Raw genomic sequence first — 19,579 nt, 5'->3', positions numbered from 1 at the left:
TAATTAAATCACTTGAAATGGGAACACCCACTTTTAATCTGGATCTTGAGGTAGGAAGATCCATCCACCTTTAATCTGAGCTGTTCTAGTGGCAGTTTATATAAAGGACATAGAAAAAGGAAGCTTTTGTTCTTTGTAAAAAGTGAAATCCATTTCTTCACTGACATTAGAGCCTACTTTTTTTGGGATTCTGTCATATAATGAAGACCAACTAAGACATCCAGCCTTGTGAACAGACTACTGGCCTCTTGAACTTTATATTGGCAGATAGCCATTGTTGGACTAGCTGGACCACATCCTGAAAGCCACAAATCTCCTTTTCTATGTATTCATTCTATCAGCTCTGTCCCTCTAGATAACCCCAACTAAAATAGCAAATGAACAACCCATTTTTGTAAAAATTCCCATGCACACATCAAGTACATTAGTATTTACATTTATTTCATGTATGCTCTTTACACACTCATTATTGAACAAAACTGGAATGCAAACAAATGTACAAATACCATAATAAGCATTATCAAATAAAATAACTGGCACTAGTGTTATATATGCAAATTAATGGACGCAGTGAGGAAAATGATGGTAGAAGACTGCAGCCTGGGACATTTTCCTTTTTTCTTTTATCAAAAGAAAATGCTCAGTAGCACCATAATGGTAATAATTAAAGAAAACCTAAGGTGAAGTACGTGACTGCTACGAGGTTAGTCTGCTAGGAGAGTTATGTGGGAAGTTAACAGTACAGGCAGTATTTTGGCCAACTTTTGCTTGTGTCAGCTAAATATCCTTCATAAACAAAAGGAAAATGAAACAAAGCCATACACAGACCTTTGTATAAGCTTGGTAGAAGCTCTACATTGCTTTGATTTCATGGTTCAAAAGATACACATGTTAAACATTGAGGTTATGTAATGTTAAATTTACTAAAGCCTGAGTGTGTCTTTGGTAGGTGAATACTTTTTCAGCATAGTTAATAACCACATTCATGTTTATCTATTTCCTGTATTTTTCTATATACTCCAAGGAGAAGAGAAGATATTTTGGGATGTGATGGAGCAAAACCCTCAAATGACTAGGCTTGTGAAACCCAGTCTCTACCAAAGGCATCAAGAATCAACGGGTACTAACTTGCCTTAGTTACAGGTGACTTTTATAATACTTACATCCTAATGGATTTTACTCTGTAGTTTTATGTCTCATTTCTTGTTGTCAGTATACTTAAGTTACCTACTTTTACCTTTTTCTTCTAAAATGGCATCAACAATACATGAGATATGTAACAGTACCAGGTGTTTCTACTTCAAAGTTGTGCAAAAACTGCCAAAATCTTGCTCAAGTGTCTAAGTATCCAAATGGTTACCAATGGGCTGCATTAAGCTTTGTATCCACATTGCATATGAAGAAAGAAATGAAATTTAAGCTCAGTTATGAAGAGCAACGTTACAAAGAGGATCATAAACTGAGCAATCTGACAAGTTCTTTTCAACACCACCCCTTAGTGGTTTCAATATAATGTCACTAACCACTTATCCCTATGCCTCAATTTTTCTTACAACTGCTGTAGAACAGAGAACAGTTAGTATATGATTATAAATTAAACCACATCCCTATCTAAATACACAGGTATATGCATCAAGCAATGTTTTGTGACAAGAACACAAAACATGCCTTTTTCTTAAGTTATGATTCTCATAATAATGCACATTTAAAGCCTTCATTTCATAATTTAGTAATTAACATCCACATGAAACACAATGCCTTGCTAAACATACAAATGTATTTGCATTATGATTATGAAACCTGGTTTTTGCTGGTAACTTAACCTTAACAGTTGCTGGTTCAACCAGCTCCAAACAGGGTTGTTCAGTGGTCATTCCTCTGCAGCACTCATGAGCCTAAATTTCAGTCTGAACAGCAACTTTCAAGTCCACTGTCTGATATGAGTGGTTATTATTTGTTTCTTTCAGTGCATCACCAAAACACAAATCAACATTAGGCTTCATCTCACTTTTGCTGGTGCCATGCTCTTCTGCAACATGAACTGGCTGTGGAACTTCTGAACAGGAAGCAGTTTTGGAAAGCAGAGAACTGCTACACTGATGTGGTGAATTCTCCAGACGGTCATTTTCCACCTCTGGAAGGGTATTCACAGTCGCAAAGCGTGTGTGACAATCAGTGGAACCATGACTACAGGGTGTTCTCATGCTTTCTAAGTCTGAACAGCTAAATTCAGAAAAATGACTAGAGTGGGAATCTGCTACAGATGGCATACTGTCGCTGAGGGATGGCGCCTCAAATTCACTTGAGTTCGTGCTTTGCTGTTCTAACAACTGTGCATCCATGTCCTCTCTGGTTTCATTTATCTTCATGTTACCCTTTTTCCTCAATTTACCACTTTTTGACTTTTTTCCTGCTGTTGCTTCTTTGGACCACTTGGTGGCACTGGATTTACCTTCGGGCAAGCCACTGGAGGAACCACCAGTGTGGCTTCTGGCAGCACTGCCGTCCTCCACACTACTGCTTCCACTGTTGTGCCGGAACTTGAATGGCTTTGATTCAATATCTACTTGCACTTCCATACTATTCCCTTCTCTGAAACAAGAGTAACAAAAACAAAACTATGCCTGACTTTGTTTTCATTTCTGTTCAGGTAAGAGCAAAGTAAAGTAGTAAAATAGTAAAGTCTATGCATAGAAGCTACTGCAACATTTTAATGCAGATCACATTCTATTAACATAAAACTTCATGTAAGAGGACTGCTGTCTTTGTTGTTGTTTGTTGAGACGGGGTCTAAATATGAAGCCCTGGCTGACCTTGAACTCACTATGTAGACCAAGCTGGCCTTGAACTCAAGAGATCTGACTGCCTCTGCCTCCAGAGTGCTGGGATTAAAGGTGTGCACTACCATGAACAGTTCAAGATGACTGTCTTATTGCTTCAATTAAAAAGAAGAAATTAATTTATGTGTATGTGCTTGCACCTGCGTATGCGCAGGTGACAGCAGAGACCAGAAAAGGGCATCAGAGCCCCAGGAACTGGAGTTACAGGTGAATGTGAGTTACCTATTGTGGCTTAGAAGTGAACCCAGGTCTTCTAGAAAAGGAGCAAGTACTCTTAACCGCTGAGCCCCAAACCCTACACTGACTAGAACTCAGCCCCCATTCTTCCCTCTCACCAGCTCTTAGCGACCACAAATTTACTTTCTACCTTGATGCCTCCTTTGAACATCACAGTTTTCTCAGACTGCACCCAGTGACAGGAATAAGGCTCCCCCCCTACAAAGATTTATTTATTTATACAGTATTTTGCTTGCATGTGTGGTAGCAGAAGACATCGGATCTCATTATAGATGGTTGTGAGCCATCTATTGTGATGGGACTTGAACTCAGGTCTTTTGGAAGAATACCCAGTGCTCTTAACCTCTGAGGCATCTCTCCAGCCTGGGATAACTCTTTTTAAATTAATTTTTAAAAACCCTTCCAATATTATAGGAAGGACATTCTTCCTTACCTGTCCAGAGGGATGTAGGAATTCAGAATGGATCCTGCCATCGCTTTGGTGCTGGCATTATCACTAACTGTTCCTAAGCTCACTGTGCCAGATTCTCCACTGAGACTGTACCGTTCCTTCTGCACGTCTGCTTGTACTTCCAACCTTAAAGAGGAGGCATCACATAAACCTTCAATAATTTATAAATCAGCAATCATAATACGTATCTTTAAATAATTCAGTTAAAAACTTCAGTAATAAAACTGCAGACAGTGTAGATTTTCAATTCCCACTTGTTTGATGACACAGATAATAATGTACACTGAAAATATCCACCCAAGAGAATCAAGAAGACACTACCAAAAGGAGAAAACAAACTTCTTAACCTAAAGATCTCCATTATTCTAGGATACAGTCCTTTGTCATGTTTCAGCACAAAATATAAAGTCAGAATATAGTAACCAATAATAAATTTGTAAAATCCTCTATTAACTGGGTGTGGCGGCAAACCCATTTAATCCCAGGCTTAGGAGACACGGGCAGGCTGGTCACCATGAGTCTGAGAACAGCCTGGCCTATAGGGCCAGTTCCAGGTTAGCCAGGGCCACACAGTTAAGACTCTATCGCAAATAACAATTTTTTAAAAATACCATGTTAAAAAGAGTTCTAATAACTGACTTCAGCCACATCTGATTTTGTCATAAGAGGTAATAATATATAAATACCACTATAAGTTAATTTCTATCTAAGTAAATAAGATAAAAATGACTGACTTATCTTTTAATTCACCTACTTTCTTCCACATAAAAAAGCTAAAACAAATACTGAATTAAAAAACAAACAACAATAACAAAACAAAGTAAGATTAGTACATTAGTTCCTCCTCCTCATCTCCATGGTTATCAGTGAAGATGACCATCATCACTTTAGGATGCACGCGGACAGTTTAAGTCCTGCTTCATGCACCTGGAGCACCCTGACCCTACCAGTCCCCCTAGCCGCAGGCCGAGGCTCATTTAGTGGTCCCCACAGAAACAAGGAGTAGGCTAAGCATGGCCTTTACGTCAACATACTCAAATGAAGCTCCAGCAGTCATTTATCAGATCCAATTTCATCAAGTGCTATGTCTCAGGACTTAGTATTTATTCCAACATAAGTACCAAACATGGTAAAACAAAACAAAACAAATCTCATCATTCTTCCCTAAATTTTACTTTTTAAGCTTAGGAATCAAAACAAAGAGCTATTTCTTACCTGTTGAAACAATTTACCATGACACTTCCAGACAGGCTTCCTGTTATACTAGCTCCAGCTAGCGCCATGGTGCTAGCTGTTTCACTCAAGTTGTCTCTAATGGTGCCTATTCGGTCCATGTGGCTTCCACTTGCACTCAGACTGCCAGTCAGACCACCAACACTTCCCTCTCCTATGCTAGGGTTGTGCCTTGCTTCTGCTACTGATGTTGGATCTAAATGTAAAATAATTCAAGAAATAAGAATGATTACTCATTCATTTCCCTGCCTTCAACTCCTGTATGATTTCAGAAAGAATATCAGAATTAAACAAAGTACAAATCACAGCCATGGTTAGGCATAAAGAAAACTATTTCAGGGTGTATAGCTCAATTTAAGGCTGGCTCTAAATTTAAGATGATCACTATTTATTTATTTATTTTTTTTGGTTATGTCCAGAAGATTTAGAAATTTTAAATGAACTATTTAAAAGTCCACCCTGGCCAGCACTAGGTTCCAATGAGAGATCCTATTTTCTATATCAGTAAGATTGGGACAAAAGTTGATTTCTAGATAGAGTTCACAGTTCTAATTGTCTCTAAGCTATTAGAAGGTGTATTAGCACTATATTGTGATTTTGCAGTGCTAGTCACATGCTTTGTATTGAGAAATTCACTTATTTATGCCTCTATTTGAGATACCATTACACAACCAATTATATTACATAACGTGACAAAAGCTATCAAAAATACAGCAGAGGTTAAAAGAGAGTGAAGAGTGAAGACTGCATGCATAATCCCTGCACATAGCTTTTATAATATGACTACGGAAGAGGTCATATTTGTAAGAGACTCAAAGACAGTGAACAAGTGAGCCATACAATTATCTGAAAGCAGAGTATTGCAGGCACAGGTAAGCACAAGTTTAAAAGCCTAGAAGCAGGAATGTAACTGTCATCTTCAAGGAGAGGTTGTATACGACAGAATGGGAAAGGATGTGTTCAAATAGTCAGGGCAAGATGTGAGACCTTCACAAGGATGTTGGACATCCTGTTCCCCATGTAGACAATCAAGAAATTTCAAGAAAGGCACACAAAAGAAAAGCAACAGGGTTCTGAGGGCCTGGCTGAAATACTTTGATAAAAACTGCTGGATACAGAATAAGCACTGTTTAAAATGTCCGTTGACTAATGGACACTTCTACTGGCAGTGTGTATAAAGCCTTTGATTATTCACGATTTCTGCCCACTATGGTTCTAATTTGTATTTCTTTGAATAATACAGATGATGTTTTTGATTTGTTGACCGTCTATAATCCTTTTCACAATAACTTCATAATGCATCAAGCAAAACACTATGAAAAAGTTCTAATTTCCAACATGTACTGTCAATAATATCGAATTAAGCACCCAGAATCTCTCCATCCTCTCCCACACATGTGACTGCCTTTAGTAGCTCCTTTTACAGTTGTGCTTCAGGCCATGAAAACTAAAAGCCGTCAGGCACGGATCTTTAGTCCCAGCACGTGGGAAGCAGCCTGGTCTACACAGAAAGTTCCAGGCTGGCCAAGGCTACACACTGAGACCCTGTCTCAGAAAGACAGGAAAGAGAGGAAAAGAGAAGAGGGAAAACGGAGAGAACTGTGAGCCAAACTGAGCACAAATGAGGCCTAGCAAAACGAAGGCAGTGACAATTAACAAACACATTTCTACATCTGTTTAAAGGACTTACCTATAGCTGTGTTAGTTCCACCAACATTTATGTCATTTTCATCATCAAACTCAATCCTGACTCCTTTCCCATTGCCTGCTGAAACTCCACAACCCCCACTTCGGCAGAGGGAAATTGGGACAACACCATAAACATAAGCTAACATAATAGGAACACCAATGCCTAAAAGGGAGTTAAATTAAATCATTAGAAACCAAAAAGTAAATCACAGAAATATGAAGTGTAGATCTTTTCAGGAGAAGGTGCACAGAGTTCTAAGGACCTGGCTAGAACAACAAGCAAATGCAAGATTCCCAGGTGGCTGTCTCTGTGAACTTTCTAAGTACAAGCCTCTGAACCCAGCTATCTTCACAGGTCCTTGCCAGGACTGAACCTAGGGCTTATGTGTATGTCTGTGACAACCACTGTACCAGTAAGCTACACCAGCCTTAAAATGAGGTTCTTGGTATTTAAATGAAATTAAAAGTCTATGGTACTTTTAATGAAATTACTTGAGAATAACCCTCTTCAAAACAACATAATAGTTAAAAATACCTTTTCTATCAACTTCCTAAGATTTGAGGAAAGGCTTAAAAGCATGCTCTTACCTACAGTCACTGCAGCTACCACTGGAGACACGATTACAGACAGTGTTACACCACCTGCTATGGCCAGATTCCGCTTGTGTTTTGAAATATCTTTGCCTTCATAGCGATTATGAATCTTAAATTTAAAAGGAATGGAAGTTTAGAGAGGAAAAACATTATCTACTTAGCTTAGATGAAACAATCCTACACATACAAGAAAACTGAGCATTTCTCATACATTTTTAGTCAAATGCCCTAATTCAAGGTAAACCACAGTCTCATAAACTGCCTCTTATTAAAGACCTACTTATGTAAGAAGGCAGTGGCTCAGGAGATTATAGTGTCAGAAGTTCAACGTCAGCCTTGATTCCATCTCATAAAAACAATACTAGAGTTTCACAGGTTTCTTTCTAAATAAGACTCCCTGACTCAGCCCCAAGAGAAGTTTCCACAATCGTTTTTACTCCTAACAATTGAGTCTAAAAGGTCCTATGTGAACAAGCATCACTTAAGTAAAACTTTTTTCTTTTTATGACAAAAATTATTAACAGATTGATTCAAAATCCTATCTACCTATTTAACAGTTCGAAGAGGTAGAGACAAAGAAAAGTAATGGTTATCAGAGGACAGGAGTTAAATCTACTTAGCACCATTGCACAATCCACATTAGTAAATATAACTATTGCCATAAGATGGCTTGTAAGTGATTAAATGAAACTGGGAATAGTTTAGTAGCTTTGTTCTTGGGCCTTGCAAGAGCCAAATTAATGAAAAGCATTTTCCCATCTGTTTTGAGACATCCTATGAATGGTATCCAAATCACATAGGTAGTGTAAAACAGTAGGTCCTTTCTACGTTCTTTGTTCTACAGCTCCCTTCCAGCCCATTCCTGGACACTGTCCTGGAGCAGAGCAAAGCCAAGCCTACACAGACACAGGGCAGATCTGAGGTCAGGCTGCTAAGGGAAAGGAACCCTCCATCAACTTTCAACTTTTGCTATTTTCCCTTTCCTCCCCCCCCCCTTTTTTTTTCCCTAAGATAGGACCTTGCTATATAGTTTAGGCTGGCCTCAAACTTGAAGTAATCCCTGTTTCAGGTCCCCAAGTGCTGCGATTATAGATGCACAGCACAGCCTATCAATTTTGGGAGCGTTAAACACCAGTGTGGAGTAACAGTGACCACATCATCCCATTACTTTTGGTTCAACTTAACTGTTTCTGTTTGCTATTTTTTTCTCTCAGTTTCGTTCATTTTTTAAAACTTTATTTATTATATGTATGTGAGCAGTTTACTTACATGTATGTCTGTGTCCCATGTGTGCCCTGTGGCCACAGAAACCAGAAGAGGGCACTGGATCTCAGAAACAATGCATAGAGCATTATTTAAAGGAAAAACTAATCTATTAACTTGCCCTTTAGGTGCATGTATGAACAACAACAACAGACACCTCAATCACATTTTGATGCAGGTCCTTGCACTATAGACTAGTCTGGCCTGGAATCTGGTACAATCCTGGTTTGGCCTCTTGAGTACTGGGATTATCGTCTGGCTGTTACTCTATAAATTTTTGGCAGTACATGCAGTGTATTTCTTTCCCTTCTATTTCGAACTACCAGAGAAAATAGTTTTCCTTTCAATAAAAATCTTTTTGGGAAACTACATGAAAAATATTAATCTCAATTTCTGTCCTGGCTAATTTTGTTGTTGTTATTTGTTGTGTGTGTGTGTGTGTTTTGTTGTTGTTGTCAACTTGACATAAACTAGAATCATTTGGGAGAGGGAACTTTAACAGAGAAAGGGCCCACAATAAACCAGGCACTGGTGGCCTAAGCCTTTAATCCCAGTGTTTCCAGAGGTAGACACAGATGACCTGAGTTGGAGGCCAGCCTGCCTGGTCTATAAAGTAAGTTCCAGGCAGGTAAAGACTACACAGAGAAACCCTGTCTGAAAAATTAAGAAAGACACACACAGAGCGAGCAAGAGAGAGCCAGAGACACAGAGCCAGACAGACACAGACACGGTGGGAGGAAGGGAGGAAAGCAGAGAGAGGGAGGGAGGGAGGGAGAGAGAGGAAGGGAAGGAAAGAGGAAGGCAAGGAAAAGAAAATGCCCACACTAGATTGGGTGTGGGGCATTTCCCTGATTAATGTCGATGTAGGAGGGCCCAGCGGGTGGGCAGTCCTGGGGTTATGTAAGAAAGCAAGCCAATAAGCAGACTTCTTCCATGCAATGTGCTCCAGGTTCCTGTCCTGACTTCCTTCCATAATCAACTGTGATGAGGAAGTAAACCAAATAATTCTTCCCTCACTATGTTGCTTTTGGTCATGGTGTTTTATATCAGAGATTTTTTTTATCTTTGTAGTGCTGGGAATCAAATCCAGGCCCTTACACATAGCTGTACAAGTGATCTACCACAATGCTGTGGTCCTAACTCACTGAGTTTAGGTTTACTTAAGAGCCTTCAGAAATAAACACTTAATTTAGGAGTATCTATGTTCTTCACCAATCACCAATCCAATTTTGTTGTTGTCACTGTTGGTTTCCGTCTGGGACCTAATACAGAATCTCCTACAGGTTAGACAAGTACCCTACCAACAAGCTATATGCCTTTCTATTAAAACTTATTGAATAATTTTTTTGGGGGGGGATTGTATTTTCAGGGCAGAAGAGATGGCTCAGCAGTTAACAATACATGCCGATGCTCCTGCAAAGAACCAAGTTTGATTACCAGCATCTATACTCACAACTGTCTGTAACTCTAGTTCTAGGGGATCTGATGTTGTCTCTGGCCTTTGCAAGCACCAGGCATACACATGGTACACAGGCATATATGCAAGCAAAACACTCATCAATGAAATGTAGCTGCTTTACTGAAGAAGATCATTCTTCATTGCACTAAGTTTAGTAGCACAATTTAGAAACAGAATTAAAGGACACAAAGGGAATTAGTTTGAAAAACCTAAGTATTTTCTAATAACAGTGAAGATAGTCTTATGTCTACCTGACACACAAACTAGAGTTATCTCAAAGGAGGTTATTTTAGGGTTTTTATTGCTTCAACAAAACACCATGACCAAAAAGTAAGTTGGGAAGGAAAGGGTTTATTTGGCTTATACTTCTAGGTCTTTGGAGGAAGTCAGGACAGAAATTCAAACATGGCTAGAACTGACGTAGGCCACAGATGGGTGTACTTGCTGGCTTGCTTCCCCTGGCTTGCTCACCTGCTGTCTTACAGAACCCAGCACTACCAGCCCAGGGATGTCGTCACCCTCCATGGTCTGGGCCCTCCCACATCAATCACTGAAAAAAATGCCTTACAGATGGATCTCATGGATCCATTTTCTCAACTGAAGCTTCTTCCTCTCTGATGACTCTAACTTGTGTCAAGTTAACAGAAAACCAGTCATTACAACAGTGAACCACAACTGAGGAGATGCCTCAATTAGTAATTAATGGAGGAGGGCTCAGCCCACGGTGGGTGGTGCCATCTGTAGGCTGGTGGTCCTGAGTTCTGTAAGAAAACAGGCTGAGCAAGCCATGGGGAGCAAGGGAGTAAGCAGCACCCCTCCACAGCTTCTGCATCAGCTCCTACCTTCAGGTTCCTGCCCCACTTGAGTTCCTGCCCTTGATTCTTTCAGTGATAAGACTACAATGTGGACGTATAAACCCAACCCTTTCCTCCCCATTTGCTCTTCCTTTCCAACAAAATGGTACTTTGCCAGAGCAACAGAAACCCTAGCTAAGACAGCTATGGAGTTGGTACTTTCTCCAGGACTATGTGCCCAAATGGCTAGACCAAAAACTGTGAGGGACTTCATATACAGAATTCATTTACCTGGACTCAAATCCATGTTCTACCCCTTTCTGTATAATTAAAGATCAATCATAAAAACTTTTCTAAGCTGCAGTATTGGGCTGGCAAGATAGCTCAGAGGGTGAAAGTATTTGCTGTCAAGCCTGATAACCTCAGTATGATCCCTGGAACAACATAATGGAAGCAGAAAAGCAAAAACCAACTCCAGCAAGTTATACTCTGACCTCTACTCATATGCTTACACACATACCATAAACAAGTTAATGTAAGTATCATTACTTCACCACATCTATTGAACACTGAAATACCAGGGTGCTACAACATTAAGATTGAGTTGAGGGTGGTGAAACACACCTTTCCTGTGGGAGGCAGAAGCAGGCCAATCTTTGTGAATTCAAGGCTAGCCAGGACTACATGGTGACAACACAGTGAGATCTCCCCTCGCCCCCTCCGAAAGACTAATTCAAGTTTATAAATCACCTGTCATAAAGTTTGGGCTTTTTAACTGTTTATTCCCCTATGAAAACTGTTCTCTTTGTTCTGACTGGGATAGGACCTCATAATTTCTTGACATTCAATTAATTTAATTTAGACAGCAACAGATTTCTTAGTACTTCATAAGTTATTAAATTTGCTCTTCAAAAAAAAGTTACTTAGCTAATGACATAATTCAGCATTTCTAGGACAGTGGTAGGGATTAGTAAATGTTGGTATTTAGATTTCCACAAAAGACTTATAACCTGTAAACTGTATTTACTAACAGTAATAATATAATGGAAGTGGCATGCATTATTTAGCCATTAATTTCTATCTTAAAGATCTCACAGTAATAACTTTACAAGGATATACCCAATAGAGAGCAATGTCATTTATCCTTCAAAATGTGAAAGCAGATCTGTAGCAAAGGTTGCTTTTTATACAGGTATTAGCTTACAAAACATCAGAGTTTACCACGTAAATAGGGCCTTTTGTTAGTTTACTTATTTACTTTTGAGACATATGGGCTGGGTTCAAACTCGCTCTGATTTTGAACTTCTGGTCCTCCTGCCTCCACTTCCTGAGTATTGGAATTACAAATATGGGCCACCACAACCAGTTTATGTGGTGCTAGAGATCAAATCCACGATGTTCTCCATGAAAAATTTTACCAAAAATTATATCCCCAGACCAAAACTTCTATAATGAAGAAACTAAAACCAACTTCGGTGTTAAAAACAAAACAAAGACATTTCTTAGGAGAAGAAGAGTTTAGAATGAAGGTACTGTATTGAGAAGAGAGAACTTACCTTGCGACCCACATACACAGGAATGCCAATGATCATGGCAGGAATGGCAATGCCAGCTATTAGAGCAATCCCTACAGGAGCACCAACAAGGGTTCCCAGCTGCCACAGGATTTTCTTCTTTCGGCTCCAGGGTTTCTTCCCCCAAAAAGTACAACCTGATGGACTAAGAGGGAAATTATACAATAACTTTTGGGGAAAAAGTATACTAGAACACATCAAAGCAACAAAAACAGAAGAAAAATACTTATCATACTTAACCACCTCCTTTTTGTACTTTGGGTTCATTTAAAAGCCAAAAGATTAAAGAAAGATCCACTTTAAGTTATATGAACAGGATACTGCTAATTATGATTTAAAATTTATGCCTAGTTCTCCATAACCTTCAAGGCCTTAGTTTCTGAACTCTATACTGATATAAAATAAAACAAGCTTATTTTACCTCCATCTTAGTCACATAAATTACATCATAAATTCACCTTGGGACAGACAGTGGTGGCACATGCCTTTAGTCCCAGCACTTGGGAAGCAGAGGCAGGCAAATCTGTGAGTTTGAGGCCAGCCTAGTTTACAGAGCTAGTTCCAGGACAGCCAGGGCTACACAGAGAAACCCTGTCTTAAAAAACTAAATTAATTAATTAGTTAATTAATTAACCAATCTTGGGACATAAATGAGAAAATTAAGAGTTGGATTAATTGCATAGAATAGCAAATACTAGTACTAAAGTTCAACAATAACAATGCAAAAACAAAGGAACCTTTACTTCCTACTTTTATTGATTCTAAGTCACTTAAGTATAATTTGGTAGCTTTTAAACTTACGGAAGGAGGAATAGAAGCGATCTCTTTACATAGCTTATGAATCTCAGGAATAAAATTACTTAGGTTAATACTGTTTTTGAAACAAAGACTCTGGTATACAGTGTAAAGTCTACTCATACATAAATAGTTCTCTTCATAAGCTTACCTTAGATAATGTAAATCGGAGATTTCTTTCATACACAACCAACAAAACTCACAGCCACAGACAGCACATGTCATGTGATTGCAGCTCCCATCATTCATCTTTATTATATAAGCAGTGCACCGTGGACATGGCTTTATATCATCAGCTATGAGGGGCAGAGACAAGAAAATATGAAGTGTGTAGAAATGGTTTCTGGCACATTACCAGAAGCAACACTGCCCAAACAAATCTTTGCAATTACAGTTCACTAAGTAACAGTTTTAATCTGCTGTTTTTAGTATGGAAAGTATTTTTTTTCCTCTTAAGGAAATATACTTTGTATTAAATTTTCAGGTTGTAAACATTTTTCAAGCATGGTAGCAAAGCAATGAGAACAAAAAATAATGACAAAGGAGAAGTGCAGATTACTGTATGCTACTCTTTTAGTGAAGAGACATTTAGGAAGGAAGCACTTCGTACTCATGTAAGGCACTGTTCCAACACTGAGAATTCCCCTTTCTCTTCCAAGAACATCAACTAAGAACACTATAAATCATAGAGAACAGCTTCATAATAAATGCAGCTATTCTTGTCCTCATGACTGCTACTGAGTAGACTCTGTCTTTTCTGTTCACTTATTCAAGCGATGTTAGTGCCAAGTGTATGTATACTAATGCGTTAGGAAATGCACAAGAGTGCCAACTTAAAAATCCAGTGGTAGGTAATCTTAGGCATCAACCAAGGATTTAGAGTTATACCACCATTTTGAATTCTAGCTGTTCTTTAAATAGCAACTTACAGTTACCTAGTCGCCACCATTAGCCAGCTATATCATCTATCTCATATGCAATTCAGAAAATGTGTTCCATGCTATTACTTTCTAAACATTATGTTAATTTCCTATTTCCCTTTACTACAAGTTTTATGCTCAATTTTTAACTGCTTTATCAAGATAGACAAAAAGAAAACCTGGCTTTTATACCTAAATACAACAAGTATATAAAAAAGAAATACGATTCCTATTTGCTTAAGAAGTAGCAAACACAAAACTGTAAATTTAGTAAAACATTATGAAATTATTTTTAGATTTTTTTGAGGGGGTCAATTTTATTGCACAGTTCTAATGTGTGGACTCTGTAGGTAACAATGTTATCACAGCATCAGAAAGCTGAACACACATGCCTGAACCGAAATCCCTAATTTACCTGGCATGATATCAATAGTTTTATTTAACTATAAAAGAAAGAATTTTGGTTATTTCAACAGATAAAACAAATTCAAGTCAAACTGAAACTACCTTTGCAGATTCTGCTAGTTATGCCAGCAAGGCATTCCAATGTAAAATGGCTACACACACTCTTCCATGATGACTTGTTGGAGGGAGCCCAATATTTGCTTAGATAACTAATTTGTAATGTTCATTCAACATTTCTTTTGATTTAACAAGGATTCACACAATCTCAAATCTCTAGCAGAGTTCTGTAGTGTTTCCATATCTAACATTAAATGTTGCAACTGTATGGATGTGAGCATTGTTAGTGTCCATTTTTTAACTATTTTTTCTTTTTAATATTAGTTACAGTTTATTAACTTTGTATCCCAGCTGTAGCCCGCTCCCTCATTCCCTACCAATCCTACCCTCCCTCATCTCCTCCCTGCCCCTTTCCAAGTTCATAGATAGGGGAAGTCCTCCTCCCCTTCCATCTGACCCTAACCTATCAGGTTTCTTCAAGACTGGCTGCAATGTGGCCTAGAAAGGCTGCTCCTCCCTCGGGGGGGGTGTGTGTGTCAAAAAGCCAGCCATTGAGTTCATGTCAGAAATAGTCCCTGTTCCCCTTACTAGGGTACCCACTTAAATACTGAGCTACCATGGGCTACATTCGAGCAGGGGTTCTAGGTTATATCCATACATGGTCCTTGGTTGGAGATACAGTCTCATAAGAACCACTGTGCCTAGAAATGTTAGGTCCTTGTGGAGCTCCTGTCCTCTCCAGGTCATACTAATTCCCCCTTCTTTCTTATGATTCCTTGTACTCTGTCGAAGGTTTGGTTATGAGTCTCAGCATCTGCACTGCTAGGTAGAGACTTTCAGAGGCCCTCCGCGGTAGGAATTCTCTGTAGAGGAATATAGAAGGGCAGAGAAACACTTAAAGAGATGCTCAATGTCCTTAGCCATCAGGGAGATGCAAATCAAAATGACCCTGGGATTTCACTTTACACCCATCAGAATGGCTAAGATCAAAAACTCAAGTGACAACACATGCTGGAGAGGTTGTGGAGAAAGGGGAACACTCATCCATTGCTGGTGGGAATGTAAACTTGTACATCCACTTTGGAAATCAATCTGGCGCTTTCTCAGACAAGTAAGAATAGTGCTTCCTTGCGATCCAGCTATACCTCTCCTAGGCATGTGTCCAAAAGATGCTCAAGTACACAACAAGGACATTTGCTCAACCATGTTTGTAGCAGCTTTATTACTCAGCAATTAAAAACAAGGAAATCATGAAATTTGCAGGCAAATGGTGGGATCCAGAAAGATCATCCTGAGTGAGGTATCCCAAAAGTAGAAAAACACTCACAGTATATACTCACTTATAAGTGGGTACTAGACCTATAAAACAAACTAAAATCTGTACACCTAAAGAAGATAAACAAGAAAGAGGACCTGGGACCTGGGGTAAGATGATCAATCCTCACTTAGAAAGACAAATGGGATGAACATTGGAAGTAGGAGAAAACTAGTGTCCATTTTTTTAAGGTAAGTGCCCTGTTCAGGTCACAGAGAGGAAGGGGAGACTGGAGTCCATTCTATTACTCTACATGTTTGTGTGTCCTGTGAATGAAAAAACAAAAAACAAAACAAAACAAAACAAAAAAACAAAAAACCCTCCCCACTCAAAGGAAAGTTAACATTGGTAACATTTGTTATTTCCAAGGGAAACATCCAATGGCTACTGCTAAGTCTCCAGGAACAGGTCTTTGCTAAGTTCTGGATGCATATGTATAATTATTATTATTGCTAAACCCTTTGCATTCTATCCCAAATATTTAAGAGAGGAAATAGAAACAAGCCAGTAAGCAAGGAAGAATGAAAACTCAAATCTATTATATAAAATGTTAAACCTATAATAAAATTTAAAAACTTTTTTCTTAAGCAGATCAAGTACATGATAATGTATTACTGGTTGGTATAAATATAGATTTCTATTTACACATTTCTATATTTAAAATTTTTTTTGTTGTGATATCAACACAAAATGTTTCCTATGGATTAAAATTCCAATGAACAAAGAAAACTGTTAACAAAGTATACATTTTTATTTTTATTTATTACAATTTATTCACTTTGTATCCCAGCTATAACTCCCTTCCTCATTCCCTCCCAATCCTGCCTTCCCTCCCTCATCTCCTCCCATGCCCCTCCCTAGTCCACTGATGGGGAGGTTCTCCTCCCCTTCCATCTCACCCTAGCCTATCCGGTCTCATCAGGACTGGCTGCATTGTCCTCCTCTGTGGCCTGGTAAGGCTGCTCCACCCTCAGGGGGAGGTGAACAAAGAGGCAGCCACTGAGTTCATGTCAGAGACAGCCCCTGTTCCCCTTACTAGGGAAGCTGCCATGGGCTACATCTGTACAGAGTTTCTAGGATATCTCCATGCATGTCCTTGGTTGGAGTATCAGTCTCAGAAAAGACCCTGTGCCCAGATTTTTTTTATTCTGTTGCTTTCCTTGTGCACAAAGTATATTTTTTTTCAAAAAGACACACATGGTACATACTCACTTATAAGTGGATATTAGACATATAATATAGGATAAACATACTAATATCTGTACACCTAAAGAAGCTAAGCAAGAAGGAGGACCCTGGGTAAGATGATCAATCCTCACTCAGAAAGGCAAATGGGATGGAATTGGAAGAGGGAGAAAACAGGGAACAGGACAGAAGCCTAGCACAGAGGGCCTCTGAAAGACTCTACCCAGCAGGGTATCAAAGCAGGTGTTGAGGTTCACAGCCAAACTTTGGGCAGAGTCCAGGGGACCTTATGAAAGAAGGGGAAAATAGAAAGATCTGGAGGAGACAGGAGCTCCACAAGGAGAGCAACAGAACCAAGAAATCTAGGCAGGGGTCTTTTCTGAGACTGATACTCCAACCAAGGACATGCATGGAGATAACCTAGAACCCCTGCAAAGATATAGCCCATGGCAGCTCACTCTCCAAGTGGGTTCCCTAGTAAGGGGAACAGGGGCTGTCTCTGACATGAACTCAGTGGCTGCCTCTTTGTTCACCTCCCCTAAGGGTGGAGCAGCCTTACCAGGCCACAGAGAAGACAATGCAACCAGTCCTGCTTAGACTAACCTGATAGGCTAGGGTGAGATGGAAGGGGAGGAGGACCCCCTATCAGTGGACTTGGAGAGAGGCATGGGAGGAGATAAGGGACGGGGAATGAGGGAGGGGGGCTACAGCTGGGATACAAAGTGAACAAACTATAATTAATATAAAAAATTTATGAAAAAAAGAATAAGAAGTCTTTTTTATTTGATTTTGAGATTTATAAGATGCATGTTTATATGAAGGAAGACACCTAATTTTTAATTTCCTGCCCAAAGACACCCTGAAGTTCCATGTGTCTTCTGAAGATCTGATTTTTATGCCCTTACTCCTAGATTGAATATATGAAAAATTAATTTCATAAAATATTTAAATGAAAAGATTAAACTTAATTGTGTGGTCTTTATACAAACAGAAATTCATTGTAAATTATTCAATCCAAGTAATACATTCCAAATTACCTTTTTAAAATGTGTTTACAAGTTTTATATGCTATGCACTTATGAATAATAGGTACAGACTATATCCAGTGCTCTAGTATGTAAAAAGTCAGGTGACTTTCTTTTTCTGTTGTTACTGACAAAAAAAAAAATCTTTCCAATCTTAGAAGCACTCTCTCCATTTATTAAACAGAAATACATCAAGAATAAGGTTTACAGCTGGTCTAGGTGGCGCACACCTGTAATCTCAGCACCCAGGGAGGCACACACAGGTGGATCTCTGAGTATGAGCCAGCCTGGTCTAGAAAGTGAGTCTAGGACAGCCAAGGCTGCACAGAGAAACCCTGCCTTGAAAAACCAAAAAGAGTAAGGCTTCTAGAACAGAAACACACATAAAGCACAAAACCCTTTTTTATTGTTGTTTTTTGAACAGCAGTGTGGAATTTCTCTCCACTTTGCTTTTTAGTCATGGTGTTTCATCATAGCAATATAAACCCTAACTAAGACAAGGTGGTACCAACATTGTGGGGTATTGCTGTGACCAACCTGACCATGTTTTGGGCAGGATTGTGGAAGGACTCATGAACCTTCAGTTAGAAGAGTCATTGAGAGCTCATTAGGATATTCTTTAGGAGTTTGGGAAAATAAAAATGTTCGGAGCACTGCAAGAGATGGAGGCCTGGCCTATGAGGTTTCAGAGGGAAGTTTAAAGATTCTACCAGGGCCATTGCCATTTTGAATTAAGAGTCTGTCATTTTGTCAGCTGGAGCTGAAGGTTAAACAAGAGACCAGCACCACTGAAGTGAAACCGTTGAGTTACTGGGACCATTAATACTGGTTAGAGAGAGCTAAAAAATTATTGGTGACTGAGAAAGAACTGAGCTGAGTTTCCTGAGCACACAGAGAAGTTGTGTTCCAGAGGCAGACAAGGTTGTAACTCGAGAAAGCAGCCAAGCTCGACAATGTCAGCGTCACCCAGGTGGTACTGGGATTGAAGGCATGAAGAGGTCATAAATAGGAGTTGATGCTTGGCATTGTGAGGGGCCAGGAGAGGCCACTGGTAAAGGTGCAACCTCAGGTGAAGGCCAACGACTGAAGGGGTCATGCAAAAAAGTTGAGGCTTTGCACATGAAAAGTCAAGGGGAGGCTATTGGTGAAAATGTAGCCCAATTACCACACAAGATCCCAGCATTTTGGAGATGCCAGTACCATGGGATGACCACCAAGAACAGCAGCAGCAGTGGAGTGGAGCCAGCCAGAGCCTAGAAGACAAGCTGTGTACACTAGAAAGGGCAGAATCAAAAAAGTGACCCTAGCTCTTTGGAGTTGTCCAGAAGATTGTGAGTGGATCCTAGACATTGGACAGTTGGAGTCTGGTTTTGCTTTGACTTGACTGTGCCCTGATTTTTCCCTCTTGAAGTAAGAAAGTATTGGGTTTATTTTACTGGAGCCCACAATTGGAAGACTTGGATTTTAAAAGTAACTGGCTATTTTGAAGGGACTGAGACTTTTTTTTTTCTCTAATATATTACACCTTGAAAGCAGTTTTTCCTCCGCCATCAGATCTCCCCCTCTGCCTCCCTCAGAAAAGAGGAGACCTCCAACAGACATCAAAAAACTACAAGTAAGGCCAGGAACATATCATCATATTAAGGGTAGATGAAGCATGCCAGTAGGAAGAAAAGGATCCCACAAGCAGGCAAGAGTCAGAGACAGCCCCTGCTCTCACTCTTAGGAATCCCACAAGAACAC

At 39.4% G+C, this 19,579-nt stretch overlaps 1 protein-coding gene across 1 annotated transcript in view; it reads right to left on the bottom strand.

Annotated features, from left to right (window-relative positions):
• Nucleotides 1-420: 420 nt before the first annotated feature.
• The window catches only part of Rnf19a (ring finger protein 19A, RBR E3 ubiquitin protein ligase), a 44,905-nt gene continuing 25,746 nt past the window's right edge, over nucleotides 421-19,579 (bottom strand). The window contains 8 exon segments of the mRNA XM_021631022.2: nucleotides 421-2,085; nucleotides 2,088-2,592; nucleotides 3,511-3,654; nucleotides 4,744-4,957; nucleotides 6,452-6,613; nucleotides 7,039-7,153; nucleotides 12,117-12,279; nucleotides 13,081-13,225. Of these exon segments, the coding sequence (XP_021486697.1) occupies nucleotides 2,005-2,085; nucleotides 2,088-2,592; nucleotides 3,511-3,654; nucleotides 4,744-4,957; nucleotides 6,452-6,613; nucleotides 7,039-7,153; nucleotides 12,117-12,279; nucleotides 13,081-13,225 (1,529 nt within the window). The 3' untranslated portion in view covers nucleotides 421-2,004.

Source organism: Meriones unguiculatus, chromosome 1 (assembly GCF_030254825.1).
Source record: "Meriones unguiculatus strain TT.TT164.6M chromosome 1, Bangor_MerUng_6.1, whole genome shotgun sequence".
Classification (NCBI taxonomy): domain Eukaryota; kingdom Metazoa; phylum Chordata; class Mammalia; order Rodentia; family Muridae; genus Meriones; species Meriones unguiculatus.
This window is presented reverse-complemented; position numbering and strand designations above follow the sequence as displayed.